At 54.5% G+C, this 22,430-nt stretch overlaps 5 protein-coding genes across 5 annotated transcripts; 3 read left to right on the top strand and 2 right to left on the bottom strand.

Annotated features, from left to right (window-relative positions):
* Nucleotides 1-7,777: 7,777 nt before the first annotated feature.
* POSPLADRAFT_1050121 (hypothetical protein) lies at nt 7,778-9,269 on the top strand (the record flags this gene model as incomplete). The annotated part of the gene is made up of 4 exons (XM_024479918.1): nt 7,778-7,840; nt 7,894-8,165; nt 8,758-8,800; nt 9,009-9,269. The coding sequence occupies 4 exons, from the start codon at nt 7,778-7,780 to the stop codon at nt 9,267-9,269; spliced, it is 639 nt and encodes a 212-aa protein (XP_024334279.1).
* A 657-nt stretch (nt 9,270-9,926) lies between these two features.
* POSPLADRAFT_1061698 (hypothetical protein) lies at nt 9,927-10,772 on the top strand (the record flags this gene model as incomplete). Its single annotated transcript, XM_024481416.1, has 3 exons — nt 9,927-10,325; nt 10,387-10,524; nt 10,689-10,772. 3 exons carry the CDS (start codon nt 9,927-9,929, stop codon nt 10,770-10,772), a joined length of 621 nt encoding a protein of 206 aa, XP_024334278.1.
* Nucleotides 10,773-11,551: 779 nt separating this feature from the next.
* POSPLADRAFT_1050119 (hypothetical protein) lies at nt 11,552-13,400 on the bottom strand (the record flags this gene model as incomplete). Its single annotated transcript, XM_024479917.1, is given in 5 exon segments — nt 11,552-11,647; nt 11,820-11,842; nt 11,999-12,153; nt 12,173-12,438; nt 12,492-13,400. 5 exon segments carry the CDS (start codon nt 13,398-13,400, stop codon nt 11,552-11,554), a joined length of 1,449 nt encoding a protein of 482 aa, XP_024334277.1.
* Nucleotides 13,401-13,919: 519 nt separating this feature from the next.
* POSPLADRAFT_1157039 (hypothetical protein) lies at nt 13,920-15,075 on the top strand (the record flags this gene model as incomplete). The annotated part of the gene is made up of 5 exons (XM_024487126.1): nt 13,920-14,186; nt 14,241-14,488; nt 14,581-14,653; nt 14,696-14,789; nt 14,849-15,075. The coding sequence occupies 5 exons, from the start codon at nt 13,920-13,922 to the stop codon at nt 15,073-15,075; spliced, it is 909 nt and encodes a 302-aa protein (XP_024334276.1).
* A 2,131-nt stretch (nt 15,076-17,206) lies between these two features.
* POSPLADRAFT_1156597 (hypothetical protein) lies at nt 17,207-18,339 on the bottom strand (the record flags this gene model as incomplete). The annotated part of the gene is made up of 4 exons (XM_024487083.1): nt 17,207-17,404; nt 17,494-17,524; nt 17,875-18,228; nt 18,293-18,339. Coding segments are annotated over 4 exons (630 nt in total), but the record flags the coding sequence as incomplete, so codon positions are not given.
* Between the last annotated feature and the right edge of the window lie 4,091 nt (nt 18,340-22,430).

The raw sequence follows: 22,430 nt of genomic DNA, 5'->3' as shown, positions 1-22,430 counted from the left end.
TGTCGCTTGACCTCAAGTCGCGACATTAGGTCAAAACTCCACAAAGCTGCCAGTGTTCCTCGGAACCCCACAAACTCACTTTCCTTTCCTATAGGTTGGGTGGTGCGCACCCCTACTGTACACTACGATACGTAGATAGCATACAATACATCGCCACCACTTAAGGGACAAACTCTTTGGTATCTGCACTTCAGTGGGCAATACTTGTCCTCACAGACGCGTGGCTTAGGTTCCTGCTGCATACTAGCCAAAAGCAGTACTGGGCCCCACGTGAACTGCGAATCTCAGTGTCATCTCGGGCGCCATAGGTGTAAGCTAGTATAGCACGGCCTTTCGTAGTACGCGCACCTCCCCTTCCTCCCCCCATCCAACGTGGCTGCCTGCCAAGGCCAAGTCCACGCATTCGACTCACAGGACCTCATCGACGTCTACATCCCAGACGGTCCTGAGACTATCATCTACCATTGCGAGCAGCAACCGTGCCCAAACCGAACCCCCCGATCGATCCCAGAGGACTACCCGCGCTACAAAGCGATCCGACGAGCGCAACACCCGCTCGGACCCCACAGCACCCTCGCATCCCGATCTGCCTCGCGGCATTCACGACCTGTCTCCCCCAGCTCCCGCCTTCCTCAAACTGCCGTCGCTGGTCCAAGTCAAGCGCGAGGAGATCTCCCTCCAGACCCTGCGCCAGAGATTGAGCCTGAGGAGAGTGCGAGTAAAGAAGGAGTCTTGGAGTCCAAGTCCACAGATCCTGCTCAGCCCGCCTCGCCGGCAGTGCTCGCCCCCGCGTCAGCAGTCCCTGACATACATAACCCCCCCGCCGAACTTTCTCCAGTGCCTTCACCGCCGACTCCGCCGAGAGGCCGCTCGAGCACTCGCTCCTCTCGAAGTTCGACCAGTGGAAGGCCACCACAGCCGCCTCCGCCCCCACAGCGTCCTCCGTCCCCCCCGACACCGGTAATGTCCTCCCCTATGACCGCCCCCGATAAGGAGACCCTGAAGCTCCTCCTCCCACTCCAATACGATGGCAAGACCGTCATCGAATGCGACAGGTTCTTGTCACAACTTCGTATCTACTGGTTGATCAACACGTCGTTGACCACCATCAAACTCAAGGTGCAAGTTGCGCTGAGCCTGCTCGATGGCAACGCCCGCGCCTGGGCCATGCCTTACTTCGCCCAACTCGCGTTGGTGCAGATGGGAGTACAAGGGGTCACAACCCCCTTCAGGAACGAAGCGGCCTTCACCGCTGCCTTCAAGGCTCGCTTCGGAAATCTCGACGATGCGGCGGCAGCACAAGTGGAGCTGGCAAAGCTCTGCGCAGACAAGTCGGTCCACGAGAAATGCACCGCTGCGGAATTTTCCGCGCTGTTCAAGGGTCCGGCGGATCGCTCTGGGTATGGGAACCTGGAGCTACGCGACAAGTACCTAAGCGGCATCCCCTCCCGCATATACCGAAAGATCGAGCTCGAGACCTTCACCACGTAGCGAGCCACTGAAAAGCGAGCCACTGAGGTCGAGCAGATCCTCGACATCAGCCGGGCCCGTCGGCCCGAGTTGAACAATTTCTTCTCGGCCCGAGGTCGAGGGCGCGGTGGGGCACGTGGAGGTGCACCTACGACACATGCAGCTTCGGCCAGCATCAATGCGGCCGTCGGAAAAGGAGACTTCCCCGGCACATGCTTTGGCTGCGGGAAGCAAGGGTACTGTCGTTTTGAGTGCCCTAATTGTAAGGATAAACCTTACACAAAACGCGCCGACGCGCGGGCTACGGTTGCCTCGGGTTTCACCCAGGCGGCGACAAGCGCCCCTGTTGCTTCATCCTCGGCGAGTACAAGCACCGCTTCAGCGAAATTGGAAAGTTCCGAGCTGGCGGACTTGATAGCACAGATGAAGTCGATGCGCGAGGAGCTCGAGCACTATCGGGCGATGAAGGAGGAGGGTTTTTGATCCGGTCCGCGCTTCGTGCCGCACGCGTCGGACCGTGTAGTAACAATCTGTACAATGTATTGGCGACCGCAAATGTGTACGAGTTGGACCATGGGTCCCAGCATTTTCACATCCCGGTGCGCCTCCAAGGAAAAAGACGGCACAAGGACATAATCGCTATGGTGGACAGCGGAGCCACCACGAAGTTTATCAATAAGCGATTCATCACAGAAAATAAGGTGCAGACACGAAAGCTAAAAGAGCCGATTCCGCTATACAATATTGACGGCACCCTTAACAAGGACGGAAGCATCTCGGAAGTAGCCGTGCTACAGATGCAAATAGGAGAACATGTCGAGAAGACGGTGTTCACGGTCACGGACATCGGTCCAGAGGATGTAATCGTTGGGTTAGACTGGCTACGTGAGCACAACCCCGAGATCGACTGGGAAAAGGGCTTCCTCAAATTGTCACGATGCCCTGAAACGTGCAGTGCCAGGAAAATTGGCCGAATGGAGCAAGCAACGACTGCGCATGATATGGGGGACAGGCCCACGGTGCGCAGGCGTTCGCTGAAGTCTAAACGGTCGGTCATAGGTACCTGCCGGAGTAAGGTACTCCCGGACTTCGAACCCGAAGAAGATCCGGTGGAAGTAGAATGGGATGAGGCCGACTTGATTGAAGCCTGGGAGCAAGGTGTCACGCTTCCCGGCGCCCCTCAACTATTTGTTGCAGCAGGGCACACGTACTCCCAGCTGTTTGCTGAGGAAGAGATCAAGAAGAAGGTCGTTAAGACCGCCGAGGAGTCGGTACCTAAACTGTACCACGAGTTCCTGAATGTCTTCTCCAAGGAAGCGTCAGAACGGCTACCCGAAAGGAAGCCTTATGATCATGCGATCGAACTCGTGCCCGGCTACTCGATGTTCCATTCTAAGGTATACCCATTGTCAAACAACGAGCAGGAGGAACTGGATAAGTTCCTAAAGGAGCAGTTAGCAAAGGGTTACATATGGGAATCGAAGTCGCCTATCTCGTCCCCCTTCTTCTTCATCAAAAAGAAGGAAGGGACACTTCGACCTGTACAGGACTACCGCCGGTTGAACGCGATCACCGTCAAAAACCGCTACCCCTTGCCGTTGATCGCCGAAATGGTGGATAAGCTCCGTGGCACTACGCTCTTCACAAAGTTCGATGTCCGATGGGGATACAACAACGTCCGGATCAAGGCTGGTGACGAGTGGAAGGCGGTGTTTGTGACCAACCGGGGGCTGTATGAACCCCTGGTGATGTTCTTTGGTCTCACTAATTCCCCCGCGACCTTCCAGGCCATGATGAATGAAATCTTCCACGATCTCATCACCGGCGACAAGATCCTTGTGTACCTAGATGACATACTCATCTTCTCCACCAACAAAGAGGAGCATGAAAAGGTCACACGCGAGGTTCTTCGTCGCCTTCAGGACAACGATCTGTTCCTGAAGCCTGAGAAGTGTGAGTGGGACGTTCCCAAGGTTGACTACGTCAGCTATGTGTTCGGTGGCGATGAGGTGGCGATGGATCCTGCGAAGCTAAAAGGAATCAATGAGTGGCCGGTACCCTGGAACAAGAAAGATGTTCAGAAGTTCCGGGGGTTCTCCAACTTCTACCGCCGCTTCATCAAAGACTTCGCTAAGATCTCGCAACCACTCGATCGGCTCACCGGGAACGACCCATGGCATTGGGGCAAGGAAGAGCAGCACACCTTCGATGAGCTCAAGCGGCTCTTCGCAACGACTCCAGTCCTGGCGCTGTACGACCCTAATCGAGAGACGCACGTTGAGGTTGACGCCTCGGGCTACGCCACTGGCGGCGTATTAATGCAGAAGCAAGATGACGGCAAATGGCATCCCATCGCCTTCAGATCCCATGCAATGGATCCGGCGCAACGGAACTACGAGATCTACGATAAGGAGATGCTCGCGATCATTGAGGCACTAGATGATTGGCGCCACTATCTCGAGGGCTTACCCAATCAATTCGAGATCGTCACCGATCACAAGAACCTCGAATATTGGCGCACGTCCCAGCATCTCACGTGCCGACAGGCACGGTGGTCACTGTTCCTGGCTCACTTCGACTTCCACATCACGCATAAGGCCGGGACGTCCAATGGAAAGGCTGATGCCCTGTCACGACGATCAGATCATGAGATTGGCGATGAGGACGACAACACCAATCAGGTGGTTCTCAAACCTGAAAGGTTCCGCATTGCCTCTGCCAGACGCAGCCATGCCTCGGTAACGGCCGATCAGTCGCTCCTGAAGCGCATCAGGGAATGTTCGGAAAGGGATCGGGAGGTGGCTGAGGCACTTGAAAAGGTGCAGGACCTCGGGCCGCCCCAGCTGCAAAGGGGTTTTGAGGAGTGGAATGCCGAACAAGGGCTTCTGCTGTTCCGCGGATGCGTGTACGTCCCAAAGAATGCAGAGCTCCGGCGGGATATAGTCAAGATCCACCACGACTCACCGATCGCCGGTCATGGCAGCTGTGCCAAAACCCTGGAGCTCGTGTCACGGAATTACTGGTGGCCGGGAATGTCTAAATTCGTCAATGAGTACGTAAGCACCTGTGATGTGTGCAACCGTACCAAAACGTTCCCAGCCAAACCACAGGGTCTGTTGAAGCTGAACGAGATCCCCGAGCGCCCGTGGCAGATCATCACGACTGATATGATCGTCGGCTTGCCGAAGTCTGATGGATTCGACTCAATCCTGGTCACCGCCGACCGCTTCACAAAGCAGGTCCACTTCTCGGCCTGTCATGAGACCCTGACGGCAGAAGGTGCGGCAGATCTGTACATCCATGATGTGTTCAAGCATCATGGGGCCCCGGCCAAGGTCATATCAGACCGCGGTCCCCAGTTTGCTTCGAAATATCTCCACGCGGTGTACAAGGGACTAGGGATCGAGCCGGCGCTGTCTACAGTGTTCCACCCTCAGACGGACGGCCAGACAGAGCACTGGAATCAGGAGATTGAGCAGTACCTGCGTGCTTTCACCAGCCACAGGCAGGATGATTGGGCAAAGCAGCTGCCGCTCGCGGAATTCGCACTGAACAACTGAGTTCACTCCGCGACTGGGCACTCCCCTTTCTTCCTGCATCAAGGGTACAATCCTGAGATCCAAGTGCGGATCAATCCGATGTCTGCGATGCCTGCGGCCGCTGATCGGCTCAAGATCCTGAAGGAGATTTGTGACGATACGCGCTCTGGGCTCGAGCTGTCAGCTCAGCGCATGAAGGTGTACTACAATAAGCATGTGCAAGAGGCACCGGTCTTCGCGCCGGGAGACAAGGTCTGGCTTGATGCCCGGAACCTTAAGCTGAAACAGCCGAGCAAGAAGCTCAGTCCCAAGCGCCTCGGACCATATGCCGTGCGGCGAAAGCTCGGAGACTTGGATTACGAATTAGTCCTGCCGAAATCGGTGCCGGTGCACCCAGTGTTCCATGTCTCCTTGCTCAGCAAGTACACGCGTAGCGATATCCCGGGCCGGGAGCCGGAGGAGCCACCTGCGATCGAGGTCGAGGGCGACGAGGAGTACGAGGTTGAGCAGATCAAGGATTCGCAGATCTTCCGGCATCAGCTGCAGTACCTCGTCAAGTGGAAGGGTTATGACGACTCGCATACGTCATGGGAACCGGCGCGCAACGTTGCCAATGCGCCGGCCCTCATAGCCGACTTCCACCGGAAGAACCCGAACACCCCTCACCGCCTCAACGCTGCTACATTTGGTGGTCTCAACTTCCAGCCGATGCCTTCGCCGCTGACTGAAGCACGCTGCTGCTCCGGGTGGGAGATGGGCAAGGGCGCCTCGCATGAGGTCATGCACCATTGAGGGGGGGGTAATGTCACGACTTGGTATGGCGCCTAGCCGTTTTTTAATTTTTCCTTTTTGCGGGCTTGAACCCGCGACCTCTGTACTACATACCGGATATGGACACGTTGATATCTACTGTAAGATAAGATTAGATAGGACGGCAGTGCACGGCACAGCTCGGGCTCCGCTGACACAGCCTCTCTGACTCACCGGCCCCCGGGGCCGCGTCAGCATGCTGCGCACGGACCAGCTGCGCACGGACCAACGCGCACAGCCTGCCCTAATCTCCCCATGTATATAAGCCGGCCTCTGCTGCCCTAGGGACCTCAGTTTCGACCTCTTGTCCCTAGGTCAGTAAGCTCTCATGTATCTGCTTACTTACTTATACTAACTAATATACTTTCTTGTCCCTAGCCTTAGGTTTGAGCACTGCTCACCATCGCTTCGGTGAGATTTAGTCGGACGCCCCCAGATCTCAGGTCTCCCTCTGTCGCTTGACCTCAAGTCGCGACAGTCCCTAGGTCAGTAAGCCCTCAGTTGTATTCTTTCTTACCCTACTAACCAATACATTTACTTGTCCCTAGCCTTAGGTTTGAGCCTTGCTCACCATCGCTTCAGTGAGAACCAGTCGAACACCCCTCACTTTTAGGTATTCCCCTGTCGCTTGACCTCAAGTCGCGACAGTGCTCGCTGGCGTGCGCTTATATGCACCATCTTCTGTTGCCTCTGTGATTCGGAAGTATGTGGCGCACATTTACATCAATTCAGTTGCCCACATATCTCACTGGTATCGTCATTGTGTACATCTTCCAAAGCACTGCTTGATAATAAGAACACATCCACTGTGGAGGTGAATGCTGATGCATATAGCAACCGGATCACTAACTCGACATGCCTGATGTGAGTTGGGATCAGAACAGATCTGTTATTATTATTCCAATCAAGCGTTGTTGTGGCGAGGGGTGATTCTTATCCTATAAGATGAGAGTGCAAGAATGGAGCTCACAACACCTCCCATTCGCAATAGGCGTGAACTGCGGCTACAAGCACTAGCAGCGACCTCGAATTATCCCTGCTTGTTCAGATAGCATGCCAGCTAATCAAGGGGTCAACTCTCACAAGATAGGGTCTCCAATGAGTATTGACTTGAGGCGCGCATTTGGGTCGTCGCCACTCACCCCATCTCCCAGTGATCTTCAAGATCAGTCCAGTCCAGAATCGCCCACTCTTACGAGCACCAGGCATGTAGAACAGCAATCAGGTCAAGAAGCCTCTGCAAATTCGACAGTTAGCGGTCTGCCACGCAGCATAGAATGCCTCTTCCCCTCCGTGGACAAGATCCAAACTTTGTGGGATTTGGTTCGGGTCTCACTGCCATTCTCTCCGCTAGACTTGTCAGCGGACGACGTGGGAGTTCCAAGCGACCAAAATCTCATACCAAAACCCTAACGACTGCAGAGTACAACATCAAAGATTCAGAGGACTGTCTGAATACAGTCCTGTGTGTGCCCAGCATGTTCCGTTGGCTCATAAAATTAGCCAAAGGAGACTTGAGCCGTATAATTCTCTCAAAGGGCAGCGCATCAGAGCACGTGTTCGCATGTGTCCATCCTTGGTTTACAGCAAACGATTTACCGAGGAGAATCTGCAGCGAGAGGGATACAGACATACATACCTATACCAAATGTTCAAGCCAGTCATGTTACTTCTTCGCTTGGTGAAAATGATGAGGCGCATCTCGCCATCAGGACCTGTGGATATCGCAGACCTGTTGATGAATCAAGATCATCAACTCCAGGATGAAGGCGCACATATCATTTCCTGCCCTCGAGCATCTGTCATACCCGATTGGCGGCTGATGACATGGCCCGTGTCAGAGCAAATGGAGACGCGCCTTGTCATACACCCAGTACCCATCCGAGACAGAGAGGCGCACCATTTTTACCGACTTGCAAACGTATCCGCCTGGCACCATCATCCCTCTAGGTAGTGCTATGAGCTTTGATTGCCCAGGCAAGGGTGACGACGCTGACATACAGACGCGAATGATCATGCAGGTAAGTGAAACAGCATGACTAGCTCGAGAATTCAACTAACGCTTGTGACATAGGTTTGGACTCAGGCAGTCACGGCGAAAGTTGAGCTGGCATCGCTTACTGCATACGAGAGCACCATGTTCTGTGTACGGACACAGAAATTCCCAAATACACTTTACATCTCACCGACAGCCTGGGTCGATCAATGCCCGCTCCTGATGTGGTACTGCTGGCTTGCAGTGGCAGACTCTGTGTATGACCACAAAGAATTCCAGTTGCCGGATCCCAAAACTGATCATTGGCCGGGCACTATGGAAGGATACGCAGTTGGAGGGATCAATAGGGCGTGAGTAACGACTGAACAAGTCTCTCTGACAATATTACTGACCTGGCTGTGTAGTACACTGTACACGAATCTGGAAAGATATGAGATGATGAATCAGCCTGGCCCACGCCGCTGAGCTATTGACTGTAGTAGCCAAATAGCCGATCAGCTTGTATGAACGTGATACAATATATTGCTGCCAACAGTCATCCTGTCCGATCAGCCACTTTTGGGCAGCAAGAAATTAGAACCCAGATATCTTGTCAACCGGTATTTTCGTAATCGATGCGTCAAAGCACAGCTTTTGGTATGCTGAGTTCATGCTGTACGTCTAAACTCAAAAGAGTCGTCTCAAGACGTCGGACAGCTGTAGCACATCACACAATGTTCACAGCAAATGTCCTGCTAGCACGTTCTGGTCATGTATCTTATTGCTGTATAACCAGCGTCTTATCACCCTGTCGTCTGACCAATATATCCACTGGCAAGAGTCAGCCAATAGCGGGGACTCTCCCTTGAGGCAATCTACGCACGCGCTGCTGAGCTCGACAGAAAACATACTCTCGGTAGCGGCACTTGTCTGCACCCTTTCCACCCCTGACTGATCTCGCAGGCTTGAGTACTCGACATTTGGCCAACACCAAGAGGCTACCATGGTATGCGTTAGAACAGTCGAGGGCCAAACGAGGCTGAGCGAGAGATTCGGGAAGAGCTGGGCAAGCGAAGTCCCCAAATACTGGATGATCGTCACCTGGTCTCAGAGTAGTCTTCGCGTTGAAGTGAAGAGCTACACAAGCCCGCAAACTCTGGCACCAGGCGTAGGCTGCGCGTCACATCTGCCCCTGCACGGCTCTTTGTGAATAGGAACAGCAAAGGCAACCCGAGTCCCGTGAGGCAGCCGTGTTGATGTATGGACCGGTGATGCTGATCGGGTCTCCATCACGCATGAGCACCTGGTCGTCTGCACGGGCACAAGCCGCAAGCAGAAGCCGTCAGTCAAAACGACGTAAGAAATGCAGACATGCAGTTGGAGATGACCACATGATATACGCGTCCGTAGTGGGCCCAGCGTTGCAAGACGAGGCCGCGGACCCGCTCGGCTGGCACCATGAATGGCAGGAATGACAACCGTCAGAAGGACAGAAGCAATCATTGTGTGAAGGACATGCGGGATGGCAAGTAAATTACCACGAGCTGTAGCGGATGCTGTTTATCGGTCGCGTTACTGCGCACAGACCGCTAGCCTAACGCAATCGGGGCTCTCCAGCAGCAAGAGGAGACAAGCTGCGAACTGAGCGTGTGGTGCGACCCATCTGCATCAGGCATGCTTACTGTCGAACCTCCTGGACCCTCTTCATGTTGCGCCATCCGTCTGCGCATCCTTGATCGGTAGGAAAAGAGCGTATGCACGCCGAGGCGCGATGCTCCGTGAAATGTATGCATGGCTAGATGCGAGCCGTGGCTGAGTTAGCTCTGGTATAGGTGGCCCGTACTGGAGCTTCTTCAGCAGACGCCTGCCTGGGGCGCAGGCGTCGACGTCTGGCAGAGGCGCGAAGAAGGCGCAAACTTTGGAATCCATTCGTCAACCCTGCGCCATATCCCCCAACGCACAAGCGCCACACAAACACCAGGCGGCCGCTCACGTGCCCACTGAGCAAAATCCTTACGTCACTTATCGGGGCGCGTTGATCAGCAGCCGATAACGTGCGATAAATACCTCGCCGTGTCCGCTGCCTCCTCCGTCTCCCGCAGCCCACCCCTCTGCTCATCACCACCACCACCATGTCCGGCCAGCACACCCTCCCCAACCTCCCGTACGCGTACGACGCGCTCGAGCCCTTCATCTCCCGCCAGATCATGGAGCTCCACCACAAGAAGCACCACCAGACCTATGTCACCGCCCTCAACGCCGCAGAGCAGGCCTACGCAAAGACCTCCTCCCCCAAGGAGCGCATCGCCCTCCAGGCCGCCCTCAAGTTCAACGGCGGCGGCCACATCAACCACTCCCTCTTCTGGCTCAACCTCGCTCCCCCGGCCTCCGAGAAGAAGGGCAACGGCGGCGCCCTCAAGGACGGCCCCCTCAAGTCCGCCATCACGGAGACCTTTGGCTCCTTTGACCAGTTCAAGAAGGAGTTCAACACCACCACCGCGGCCATCCAGGGCTCTGGCTGGGGCTGGCTCGTGAGCAGCGCTCCCTGATCTCGCGCGATTTCTCGCCTGCTAACGCGCTCGATCTGCACAGGGCGTGAATCCGCAGACGAAGCGTCTCGAGATCACCACCACCGCCAACCAGGACCCCCTCCTCTCGCACGTCCCCGTCATCGGCGTCGACGTCTGGGAGCACGCCTTCTACCTCCAGTACCTCAACGTCAAGGTCGACGTGAGTACACCTTGTCTTTGCTATAATCCCGGAGCCCTCTGCCTTTTCCTCGCATTCCCGGACTCCGCATTCGCATTCATTTCTTCCCTATTTGACAAGCTACTTGCGTCCTACCTGCCAGTTCATGTTTACGGACGAGCGCTGACTCTGTTTTCTGCTCGCAGTACCTCAACGCGATCTGGAACGTCATCAACTTCGACGAGGCAGAGAAGCGCTACCTCGAGGCCGTCGGCGGCTCCAAGCTCTGAGCGCACCGCCACCGCCGCTTAGTCTGAGGGGGAGAGACGCGCCGTAAAAGAAGATAGGAAAACAGGGGAATGTATGCTGCCGTGGAAGTATCCAAGCCAATCTGCAATGTACTCTTTTCGCAAACACCAATGCAAGCCGAGTCTCATGTGTTTTTGTTGTTCCGGCTCTTGCGTATTCGCCGCCTCCTCTCCAAATCTTGAGTTAAGAAAGGTCTTGGTTGCGCTGATGCTAGTGTTGTTCGCAAAATCGCATCGAAGCGCCATGCCTGGCGCGGCGATGGGGAATGGCGATATCTGGCGCGATTTGGAAAGGTGGGGGCTGATTCAGGCTCGGAGTAGAATTTCTCATGCAGCCTGATATTTTGTCGCCTCCCCCATGCCCCGAGACGTGAACAAAGAAGCACCGAGGGGGAATAAGTCCCACCGTGAAATGACGGCACTGGCGGTGTAAAAGGGGTACTCACCGGCACTCTACGAATTCTGACGCAGATTTCGAGCAGATCCCGTGCTTTGGTTTATGCCTGAGCGTATACGGCATCGTCCGAGAGCAGGTGAAAAGCGCAAGGCGAGGGATAGCGGTGGGTCCGGGTTTTCGCGTTTGGGTTTGGCTGCGACTGAACTTCGATTCTGCGTATCCGGCTCCCCCTTCCCCTTCACTGAATCAAGGAAGGCCGTCGTTGTGCTGACGACACTGTTGTTGGCAAAATCACGCCGAAGCACCACGCCTGGCGCAGCGACGGGAAAAGGTCGAGGCTGGTTCAGCCTCGGAGTACAATCTCTCACGCATCCTGATACTTTGTCATCTCCCATGCCCGAGGCGTCAACAAAGCTAGCATGTTGGCATTCAGCTGCTCGAGGAATGCCTCATCCAGCATCTGTCAGGGCATAGCCGCGGCTGCAAGACACTACAGGAGAGTCAAACAATAGCACGGTACGTAGGGCGCGCATGCGTGACATCACATAAATGAGAACATTTGACCCGACCTAGTGCCAAATTGCTTGCGGCGAGCGCAAATCGGGAGTTATATACCTGTACGCGTCACGAACGCATATGTGGGCGTCGACTATATCTGGAGTCTGAATGGTGTCGTGTTATACACGGCGTGTAGCTCTATCCACACCATCTGTCTTCGTAAACAGTATTCGTTTGGGCAAATATGATGTACAAGATTCATGGGTGAGCTAAACAGTGTGTGTTATATCTTTGCGGCCCTAGCACCACCCACATTCACGTTCTTCAATCAGCTGCATACATGCTGTCTCAGTTGCGACTTCGACCGCGGCTGCGACTGCTATATATATGCGGAGGTTTGTCATCCCCTTGGTAGCGGCTGAGGAGGGTTCTATTCGGTAGTAATCGGCTTGGTGAGCAGTACGATGCCTTGTATGTATGCACGTACCTTCTATTCACACCAGCAACATCGACGGCATGTTGGGGATCTGCTTTCCACCAGTCTGTTCGCGCATCGGGAAGGTGCAGGGCGCTGAACTCGATCAAATCCACGGCGACAGCGAACCAAGCGAAAACACGAAGTTGAGGTGCTTTATCGAGCTCGTAGGACTGAGAGAGATATAGAGTGTCTTTGTCACGCGCAAGGAAAAAAGTGTCCTCTACGCTTGACAAGATTCCAAGGCGAGAATCTTTGTTTATCATCTGGGTCCACACCTGCAATATCGGTCAGTCTCACTTGTATGGGGTATATGCAAGTACAATCATACCTGAACTAAGATCCGTGTCTGGCCATCAGTAGTATCCGGGTCCTCGGGGTAGATGAACTCCGTAGCAGTTCCTCTGGGAACACGAACACTTGGAAGGTCTTGAATCTCAGAGAATATATGTTTGTGACGCTTGTCATCCTTCATAGCCGCAGGAGCTTTGACCTCAATGGTGAGTGCAATTGTCGGCTTGAGTAAACCGTCTTGGCTGGTGTGGCCTGAAATGAGGACTCTATCGGGGAGGACTTTACCAACCGATGATGATAGGTATGGGAAGTCAGGATCCCCTATGATTCTCTGGAAAATGTCGCTATAGCTAGCACCTGGAAGGCTTGGACGACTATTTCCAAAGTTCGCGTCCAGATCCTTCTCGTCATAATGGTACCAATCCTTTTGAGTCATCTGAGCCAGGATTGCGCGCAATGCTGCTAGAGCACGATCTAACAAGAGATTATCGGCATATTTCTCTATCTCCTTCTCACTCCAGATTAGTTTCGCGAGTTCTTTGCGTTTCACGGCGACGTGTACGCGCAGGAAGTTGTGGAAGTCTTTGCCGCTTTGAAGGTGCATTTCATAATTCTTAAGGAAGTCTACTGCTAACGGCAAAATACGATCCACGAGGTCTGGAAGATATACGAGCTTTCGAAGCTGCTGTTCCTCAGAGAGGTTCTTCTCCGTCTTGTTGAGCTCTTTGGTGGAGCTCATCGCTTTGTCGCTCCAGCTACGTGGGAACTCCCCTTTCATTGTACTCAGCGCCTCTTGCAGTGTATACTTGCCTTCTAGCGGAATTTCTGGATCGAATTGGACTGAAGTGTAACATGGAAGCTTGTCCGCAGTTGGCAAATACTCGAGGGGCGGTTGTCGACGTTTCACGGGACGCGGGGTAAGATCCGAATCAATAACTTTGGACATGGTAATGAACCAAAGCGGTATAACAGAGTGATCAAGGATGTAAAGCTGGAATGGAGAGTCTGAGGAGAGACCGGGAAGGAAATCTGGGAATTCAAAACTGTCTCCAACGGCAGAAAGTGAGCATCCTTTATACCCGCGAGCGTACAACTGACTCATGACCACAGTCGCAACCAGACACAAACATATCATCCTGCTTGATGCGGATGGTGAATAAATCACCGTTGAAGCATCAGGATCGCCGCGCGTTGAACTATCAACTGTGTGATGTCGCCACCCATCAGATTGTTGCTGTTATTGTGCTTGATTCGAAACACAGTTCTGCTGAAGCATCGTCGTCATGGGAGATACGATCAGCAATTGTCTCAATGCATCTCTACATATTTGCATCCTGATGGCGCAAGCATCGGCGCTTATTAAGTAGGATAAATACCCCTGCGCTTCGTGAAGACAGTCATAGCGTCACAACACACAAGAGTCATCCCATATTGCTTCAGGTTCAGCCCTACACCCATATTCGATATGTCTTTACTTTCATTCCAATCTCCGACCAATCCGGAAGGTTGGGATGATCTACAAGCCCTAGTATCCGAATCGATAGAATCATCGGAGGCGATTGTCTCTCCCCTATCATTGGAGACAAACAATGCAAACTCACCTCCCACTGCGCGCACCTTATTCATTCGACACAATTCATCCATTCCGCCGAAGAACCTTGATCAGGATTGGTATAAGTCGTATCCTGCACGGGCTCACGTCAGGAAGCTTGTATCATCTGAGGATACAGAGGTGTACATATGTACCTTATCGGTCCAAGGCGACAACGGCATATCGTCACCTGAGCTAGACGTGGTGTGCAAAATCAAGAGAGGACACGGGATCGAGGAACTCCGTGACGAGTACGACTGCTACATCAAACTACGAGACTTGCAGGGTCAGGAGATTCCCAAGTGCTATGGGTTGTTTCGGAGCTCTGGGAATGCCCTTTCTCGAGACAGGGCCACTCGGCGATCTACATGGGCTTGTCTCGTACTTGCGTATTGCGGGAAACGTCTTCCTAACAACCTCATATGCATGCCCTGGGAATTCAAGTGAGTCATCTGCGTACTATACTACATGGCAGAAAGTGACGTAGCACATCTCAAAGAGAACAGTTTCTGGTGAATATTCAGAAGATTCACAGGCTCGGAGTGATTCATCGTGATCTCCGCACTCTTGGAAATGTTATTGTCTCCGACGACGGCAAACCAATCATTGTCGATTTCGGGAAGGCCAGGTGTGACCATCAATGTAGAGAGACCGAAGCGATTCCTTTCCACATTCACGTGCCCTTTGATCAACCTTGCTATGAGTTAGGCGAGGCTGCAGAGGCGACATGGCTGTGGAAAGCAAGTAGGTTCTCCATGCCCCTTGAGTTTGACGGTGCCTACATGGTTTATTCGTCTTTGCAGGGTCATTCATGAGCAAACTTGGCATTCCGATTCCTGTCTGTGTCATAGAGAATGACGAGATGACCTTGGAAGAGAAGATAGTCAACATCATGGAGCTCTACACTCCCCAGGAGGTCCATTCTCCTACTCCCATTGATTTCAGAAAGGCAGCAGAGAACGAAATAAAGAGGTATGAGTTGGCAATGGAGATGAGGCGCACATGCCAGCTGCCTCCTGCCGGGTTCTGAGGAATGAGTATGGGATCTGGAAGGCGATATCGGCATGTCACTTGTCACTCGTATCAAGTGTACTTATTCCAAAGAGCCAATATTCGCGAACTAGTGAAAGATTCTTGTCCATTTGGATTTCCGCGGGCGAGTGTGAATAGCTCAATGGGTCTTTTCACAGGGACCCGGTTATATGATTTACAGATACAAACGCTAGCACATCCCTGCAAGTTGGACGCATCCATGATATCCGTCTCGTTCATGCTGATAAGTGCATACTACGTAGCAAAGCGGGATAAAGCCGGTAGACTTGTTTGGGATAAGCCCATTTCCGAAATTCTCTCCGCACTGCTCCACAATCAGCGACTGATCATGAGCCTCCGCTGGGCCCCGGTGGGGTTTGTCCACAGCCATGGCTGATGCGCAGATAGCTGCGAGTTTCGCGCGGCCTCAATCACACACAGACTGCTGCATAATATATGTACTTGTACACCTCTCATACACACGTAACATAGGATTCAATATAATGCCATGGCGGGAAAGCGCGCTAAAGTTTCGAACTGAGAGCTGTCCGGAGCGTCTTTCTTTCTCGCTACAGGCCAACCCACTTCCGCAACATGCCCCAATAGCTGCGGGCCGCGGGCCACGCTGATTCTTCTTCATCTACTCTCGGAGGTGGGGCGGGCTTGAATGATTCTTGGGCATTTGGCGTGTACGGGGAGCTTGGGAGAGCAGATGGCGGTATGTCGGTGGATGGCGCTAGGTCATGAGGCCAGTGGAACAGCCTGTGTGTCACGACTTGGTACGGCGTTTAGCCGTTTTTTTAATTTTTTTTCCTTTTCGCGGGCTCGAACCCGCGACCTCTGTACTACCTGCCCGATATGGACGCGTCACGATCTACTGTACGATTAGATTAGATGGGCGGCAGTGCGCGGCACAGCTCGGGCTCCGCTGACACAGCCGCTCTGACTCACCGGCCCCCGGGGCCGCGTCGGCATGCTGCGCACAGACCAGCTGCGCACGGACCAACGTGCACAGACTGCCCTAAACCTTCCCATGTATATAAACCAGCCTCTGCTGCCCTAGGGACCTCAGTTTCGACCTCTTGTCCCTAGGTCAGTAAGCTCTCCTGTACTTACTTCCTTTACTTACTAACTAATACATTCTTGTCCCTAGCCTTAGGTTTGAGCGTTGCTCACCATCGCTTCGGTAAGATCTAGTCGGACGCCCCCAGCCTTTCAACAGTTTTCTCTAGTCGCTTGACCTCAAGTCGCGACACTGTGAGAACGATGCCGGAAAGACCAACGGTGTCACGAGTTGGCACGGCGTCTAGCCTTTTTTTAATTTTTTCCTTTTCACGGGCTCAAACCCGCGACCTCTGTAATACTTGCCTGATACGGACGCATCATATCTACTGTACGATTAGATTAGATGGGGCGGCAGCGCACGGCACAGCTCGGGCTCCGCTGACACAGCCGCTCTGACTCACCGGCCCCCGGGGCCGCGTTGGCATGCTGTGCACAGACCAGCTGCGCACGGACCAACGCGCACAGCCTGCCCTAATCTCCCCATGTATATAAACCGGCCTCTGCTGCCCTAGGGACCTCAGTTTCGACCTCTTGTCCCTAGGTCAGTAAGCCCTTGCTTGTATTCTTTTCTTACCTTACTAACCAATACATTTTCTTGTCCCTAGCCTTAGGTTTGAGCCTCGCTCACCATCGCTTTGGTGAGAACCAGTCGGACGCCCCTCGCTTCTAGGTATTTTCCTGTCGCTTGACCTCAAGTCGCGACATTAGGTCGAAACTCTCCCAAGCGACCGGCGTTTTCTCGGAACCCACATACTCACACTTTCCTTTCCCATAGGTCGGGTGGTGCGTACCCTTACGATACCATACAATACGTAGATAGCCTACATTACATCGCCAACACTCAGGGAACGAACCTTTCAGCACCTGCACTTCAGTGGGCGGTGCTTGTCCTTAACCGGACGCGTGGACTAGGTTCCTGCTGCATACTAGCCAAAAGCAGTACTGTGTCACGAGTTGGTACGGCGCCTAGCCGTTTTTTAATTTTTCCTTTTCGCGGGCTCGAACCCGCGACCTCTGTACTACATACCCGATATGGACACGTCGTTATCTACTGTACGATAAGATTAGATAGGACGGCAGTGCACGGCACAGCTCGGGCCCCGCTGACACAGCCTCTCTGACTCACCGGCCCCCGGGGCCGCGTCAGCATGCTGTGCACAGACCAGCTGCGCACGGACCAGCGCGCACAGCCTGCCCTTATCTCTCCATGTATATAAGCCGGCCTCTGCTGCCCTAGGGACCTCAGTTTTGACCTCTTGTCCCTAGGTCAGTAAGCTCCTTTGTATCCTTTACTTACCTGTACTAACTAATACATTTTTTGTCCCTAGCCTTAGGTTTGAGCCTCGCTCACCATCGCTTCGGTGAGAACCAGTCGGACGCCCCTCGCTTCTAGATATTTCCCTGTCGCTTGACCTCAAGTCGCGACATTAGGTCGAAACTCTCCCAAGCGACCGGCGTTCTCTTGGAACCCACACACTCACATTTTCCTTTCCCATAGGTCGGGTGGTGCGCACCCTTACGATACCATACGATACGTAGATAGCCTACATTACATCGCCAACGCTCAGGGAACGAACCTTTCAGCACCTGCACTTCAGTGGGCGGTGCTTGTCCTTAACCGGATGCGTGGACTAGGTTCCTGCTGCATACTAGCCAAAAGCAGTACTGGGCCCCACGTGAATCGCGAACCCTAGTGTCATCTCGGGCGCCGTAGGTGTAAGCTAGCTAGCACAGCCTTTCGTAGCACGCGCACCCCCCTTTCCTCCCCCCATCAACGTGGCTGACGAATTCTTCGACTGCTCTCGACTTGAGCACGCCTTCGACACCCAGGATCAGGTCGACGTCTCTCGTGACGACCCAAAGAGCAGCGAAGACAGACCTCCTTTCTTCATCTGTGATCGGCAACCGTGCCCTAATCGCACTCCACGGTCCATCACTGTTGACGAAGGGCACTTCGTACCAATCCGACGGGTCCAACACCCCCGCGGCCCTGCACTCCGGTACGCTGGCACCTCGAGATCTACATCTCGCCACGTCACTCCCGTCCCATCCCGACCTGCCTCGCCAGGCACCCGCATTCCCCAACCTGTCGCCAGTACAGGTCAAGCGCGAGGAGATCCCTATCTCCCTCGAGGAATTGAGGCAGTCACACAGCCTTCAGCGACCCCTCAAGCGATCCCCCAGCCCTCCCTGGGGCCGCGGCTGGAAAGGCCTCCCAAGACCGAGCCCCGCGACACTCCGCCGCATTCTTGGGCCAGCTCGTCGTTAGCGGTCACCGCCTCGACTCCAGTCCCTGTCCTACGTCACCCCGCCTCCGGGCTTTCTCAACCGACTTCACCGCCGTCGCCGCCGCGAGGCCGCTCAAGCACTCGTTCCCCGAGAAGTCCGCCCGGCAGACAGTCACAACAGTCACCTTCGTCCGCGGGCAGTCCTTCGTCCCCCTCGTCGCCGATAATGTCCTCTCCCGCTGCCGCCCTCGACAAGGAGACGTTAAAACTCCTCCTCCCTCTCCGATACGATGGCAAAACCGTCATCGACTGCGACAGGTTCCTGTCGCAGCTGCGCATCTACTGGATGGTCAACACGTCGTTGACCACCATCGAGCTCAAAGTCCAGGTTGCACTAAGCCTGCTCGACGGTGATGCCCGCGCCTGGGCCACCCCCTACTTCGCCCAGCTCGTATCAGTGCAGATAGGGGTGCAAGGGGCTACGACCCCGTTCGCAAACGAAGCGGCCTTTGCCGCCGCCTTCAGGGCCCGCTTTGGAAATCTCGACGACGAGGCAGCAGCACAAGTGGAGCTGGCAAAGCTCTGCGCGGACAAGTCGGTCCGCGAAAAACGCACCGCTGCGGAATTCTCCGCGCTGTTCAAGGGTCCGGCGGACCGCTCTGGGTATGGGGACCTGGAGCTACGCGACAAGTACCTGAGCGGCATCCCCTCCCGCGTATACCAAAAGATCGAGCTCGAGACTTTCACCACGTGGCAAGACGCTGACAAGCGCGCCACTGAGGTCGAGCAGATCCTCGACATTAGCCGGGCCCGTCGGCCCGAGCTAAACAACTTCTTCTCGGCCCGAGGTCGAGGACGCGGTGGGGCACGTGGTGGTGCACCCTCGACGCACGCAGCTTCGGCCAGCATCAATGCGGCCGTCGGAAAAGGCAACTTCCCCGGCACATGCTTCGGCTGTGGGAAGCAAGGGTACCGACACTTCGAGTGCCCCAATTGTAAGGACAAGCCTTACACAAAACGCGCCGACGCGCGGGCTACGGTTGCCTCGGGCTCCACCCAGGCTGCGACAAGCGCCCCCGTCATGACAACACCCTCGGCAAGTATAAGTGCCGCTTCAGCGAAATCCGAGCAATCGGAGCTGGCGGACTTAATGGCACAGGTGAAGTCGATGCGCGAGGAGCTCGAGCACTATCGGGCGATGAAGGAGGAGGGTTTTTGATCCGGTCCGCGCTTCGTGCCGCACGCGTCGGGCCGGGTATATCATGTAATCGTTATAATGTATTGTCGACTGCAATGGTGTACGAGTTGGACCAGGGGTCCCAGCACTTTCACATTCCAGTGAGACTTCAAGGGAAAAGACGGCACAAGGACGTAATCGCCATGGTGGACAGCGGAGCCACCACGAAATTTATCAACAAGCGATTCATAGTGGAGAATAAGGTACAAACACGGAAGTTGAAGGAACCAATTCCGCTGTACAACATTGACGGCACCCTGAACAAGGACAGAAGCATCTCGGAGGTAGCAGTGCTACAGATGCACATAGGAGAGCACGTCGAGAAGACGGTGTTCACAGTCACGGACATCGGACCAGAAGATGTGATCGTCGGGTTGGATTGGCTACGCGAGCACAACCCAGAAATAGATTGGGAGAAGGGCTCCCTCAAACTGTCGCGATGCCCTGAAACGTGCAGTGCCAGGAGGACTGGCCGAATGGAGCAAGCAGCAACTGCGCGTGATACGGGGGACAGGCCCACGGCGCGCAGGCGTTCGCCGAAATCCAAACAGTCGGTTATAGGTGCCTGCCGGAGTAAGGTACTCCCGGACTTCGAACCCGAAGAAGATCCGGTGGAGGTAGAGTGGGATGAGGCCGATTTGATCGAAGCCTGGGAGCAAGGCATCACGCTTCCCGGTGCTCCTCAGCTGTTCGTCGCAGCAGGACATACGTACTCCCAGCTATTCGCTGAGGAGGAGATCAAAAAGAAGGTCGTTAAGACCGCCAAAGAGTCGGTACCTAGACAGTACCACGAGTTCCTGAATGTCTTCTCCAAGGAAGCATCAGAACGGTTACCCGAAAGGAAGCCGTATGATCACGCAATTGAACTCGTGCCTGGCTATTCGACATTCCATTCGAAGGTGTACCCCCTGTCGAACAACGAGCAGGAGGAGCTTGACAAATTCCTCAAGGAGCAACTAGCGAAGGGCTACATACGGGAGTCGAAGTCACCCATTTCGTCCCCCTTCTTTTTCATCAAAAAGAAGGAAGGGACACTTCGACCCGTGCAGGACTACCGCCGATTGAACGCGATCACGGTAAAAAATCGTTATCCCTTGCCGTTGATCGCCGAGATGGTGGATAAGCTCCGAGGCGCTACGCTCTTCACAAAGTTCGATGTCCGATGGGGGTACAACAACGTCCGGATCAAAGCCGGTGACGAGTGGAAGGCGGCCTTCGTAACTAACCGGGGACTGTACGAACCCCTGGTGATGTTCTTTGGCCTCACTAATTCCCCCGCGACCTTCCAGGCCATGATGAACGAGATCTTCCACGATCTCATCGTCGGCGGCAAGATCCTTGTGTACCTGGACGATATACTCATCTTCTCCACCAATAAAGAGGAGCATGAGAAGGTCACACGCGAGGTTCTGCGCCGCCTTCAGGATAATGATCTATTCCTGAAACCTGAGAAATGCGAGTGGGACGTTCCCAAGGTCGACTATGTCGGCTATGTGTTTGGTGGCGATGAGGTGGCGATGGATCCCGCGAAGCTTAAAGGTATCAATGAGTGGCCAGTGCCCCGGAACAAAAAAGACGTTCAGAAGTTCCGGGGGTTCTCCAATTTCTACCGCCGCTTCATTAAGGACTTCGCTAAGATCTCGCGACCACTCGACTGGCTCACAGGGAACGACCCATGGCATTGGGGCGAGGAAGAGCAGCATGCCTTCGATGAGCTCAAGCGGCTCTTCGCGACGACTCCAGTCTTGGCGCTGTACGATCCTAATTGGGAGACGCGCATTGAGGTTGACGCCTCGGGGTACGCCACTGGCGGTGTATTGATGCAGAAGCAGGATGACGGCAAATGGCATCCCATCGCCTTCAGATCCCATGCGATGGATCCGGCACAGCGGAACTACGAGATCTACGATAAGGAGATGCTCGCGATCATTGAGGCGCTAGACGATTGGCGCCACTATCTCGAGGGGTTACCCAATCAGTTCGAGATCGTGACCGATCATAAGAACCTCGAGTACTGGCGTACATCCCAGCATCTCACGCGCCGTCAAGCGCGATGGTCGCTGTTCCTAGCTCGCTTCGACTTCCGCATCACGCACAAGGCCGGGACATCCAATGGAAAGGCTGATGCCCTGTCGCGTCGATCAGACCATCAGATCGGCGATGAGGACGATAACACCGATCAGGTGGTTCTCAAGCCAGAGCGCTTCCGCATCGCCTCCGCCCGGCGCGGTCATGCCTCCGTGACAGCTGATCAGTCGCTTCTGAAGCGCATCAGAGAATGTTCGGAGAAGGATCGGGAGGTGGCCGAGGCCCTTGAAAAGGTACAGGACCTCGGGCCGCCCCGGCTGCAAAGGGGTTTTGAGGAGTGGAATGCCGAACAAGGGCTCCTGCTGTTCCGTGGGTGCGTGTACGTCCCAAAGAATGCGGAGCTCCGGCGGGATATAGTCAAGATCCACCACGACTCGCCGATCGCTGGCCATGGCGGTCGTGCCAAAACCCTGGAGCTCGTATCGCGGAACTACTGGTGGCCAGGAATGTCTAAATTCGTCAATGAGTACGTAAGCACCTGTGACGTGTGCAACCGTACCAAGACATTCCCAGCCAAGCCCCAGGGTCCGCTGAAGCCGAACGAGATCCCCAAGCGCCCGTGGCAGGTTATCACGACCGACATGATCGTCGGCTTGCCAAAGTCTGATGGATTCGACTCGATCCTGGTTACCGCCGACCGCTTCACCAAGCAGGTCCACGTTCTCGGCCTGTCATGAGACCCTGACGGCAGAAGGAGCGGCAGACCTGTACATCCGCGATGTGTTCAAGCATCAT

Source organism: Postia placenta (assembly GCF_002117355.1).
Source record: "Postia placenta MAD-698-R-SB12 unplaced genomic scaffold POSPLAscaffold_18, whole genome shotgun sequence".
In the NCBI taxonomy this organism is placed as follows: domain Eukaryota; kingdom Fungi; phylum Basidiomycota; class Agaricomycetes; order Polyporales; family Adustoporiaceae; genus Rhodonia; species Rhodonia placenta.
Note: the sequence above shows the minus strand (reverse complement) of the source record. Positions and strands in the feature narration are given on the sequence as shown.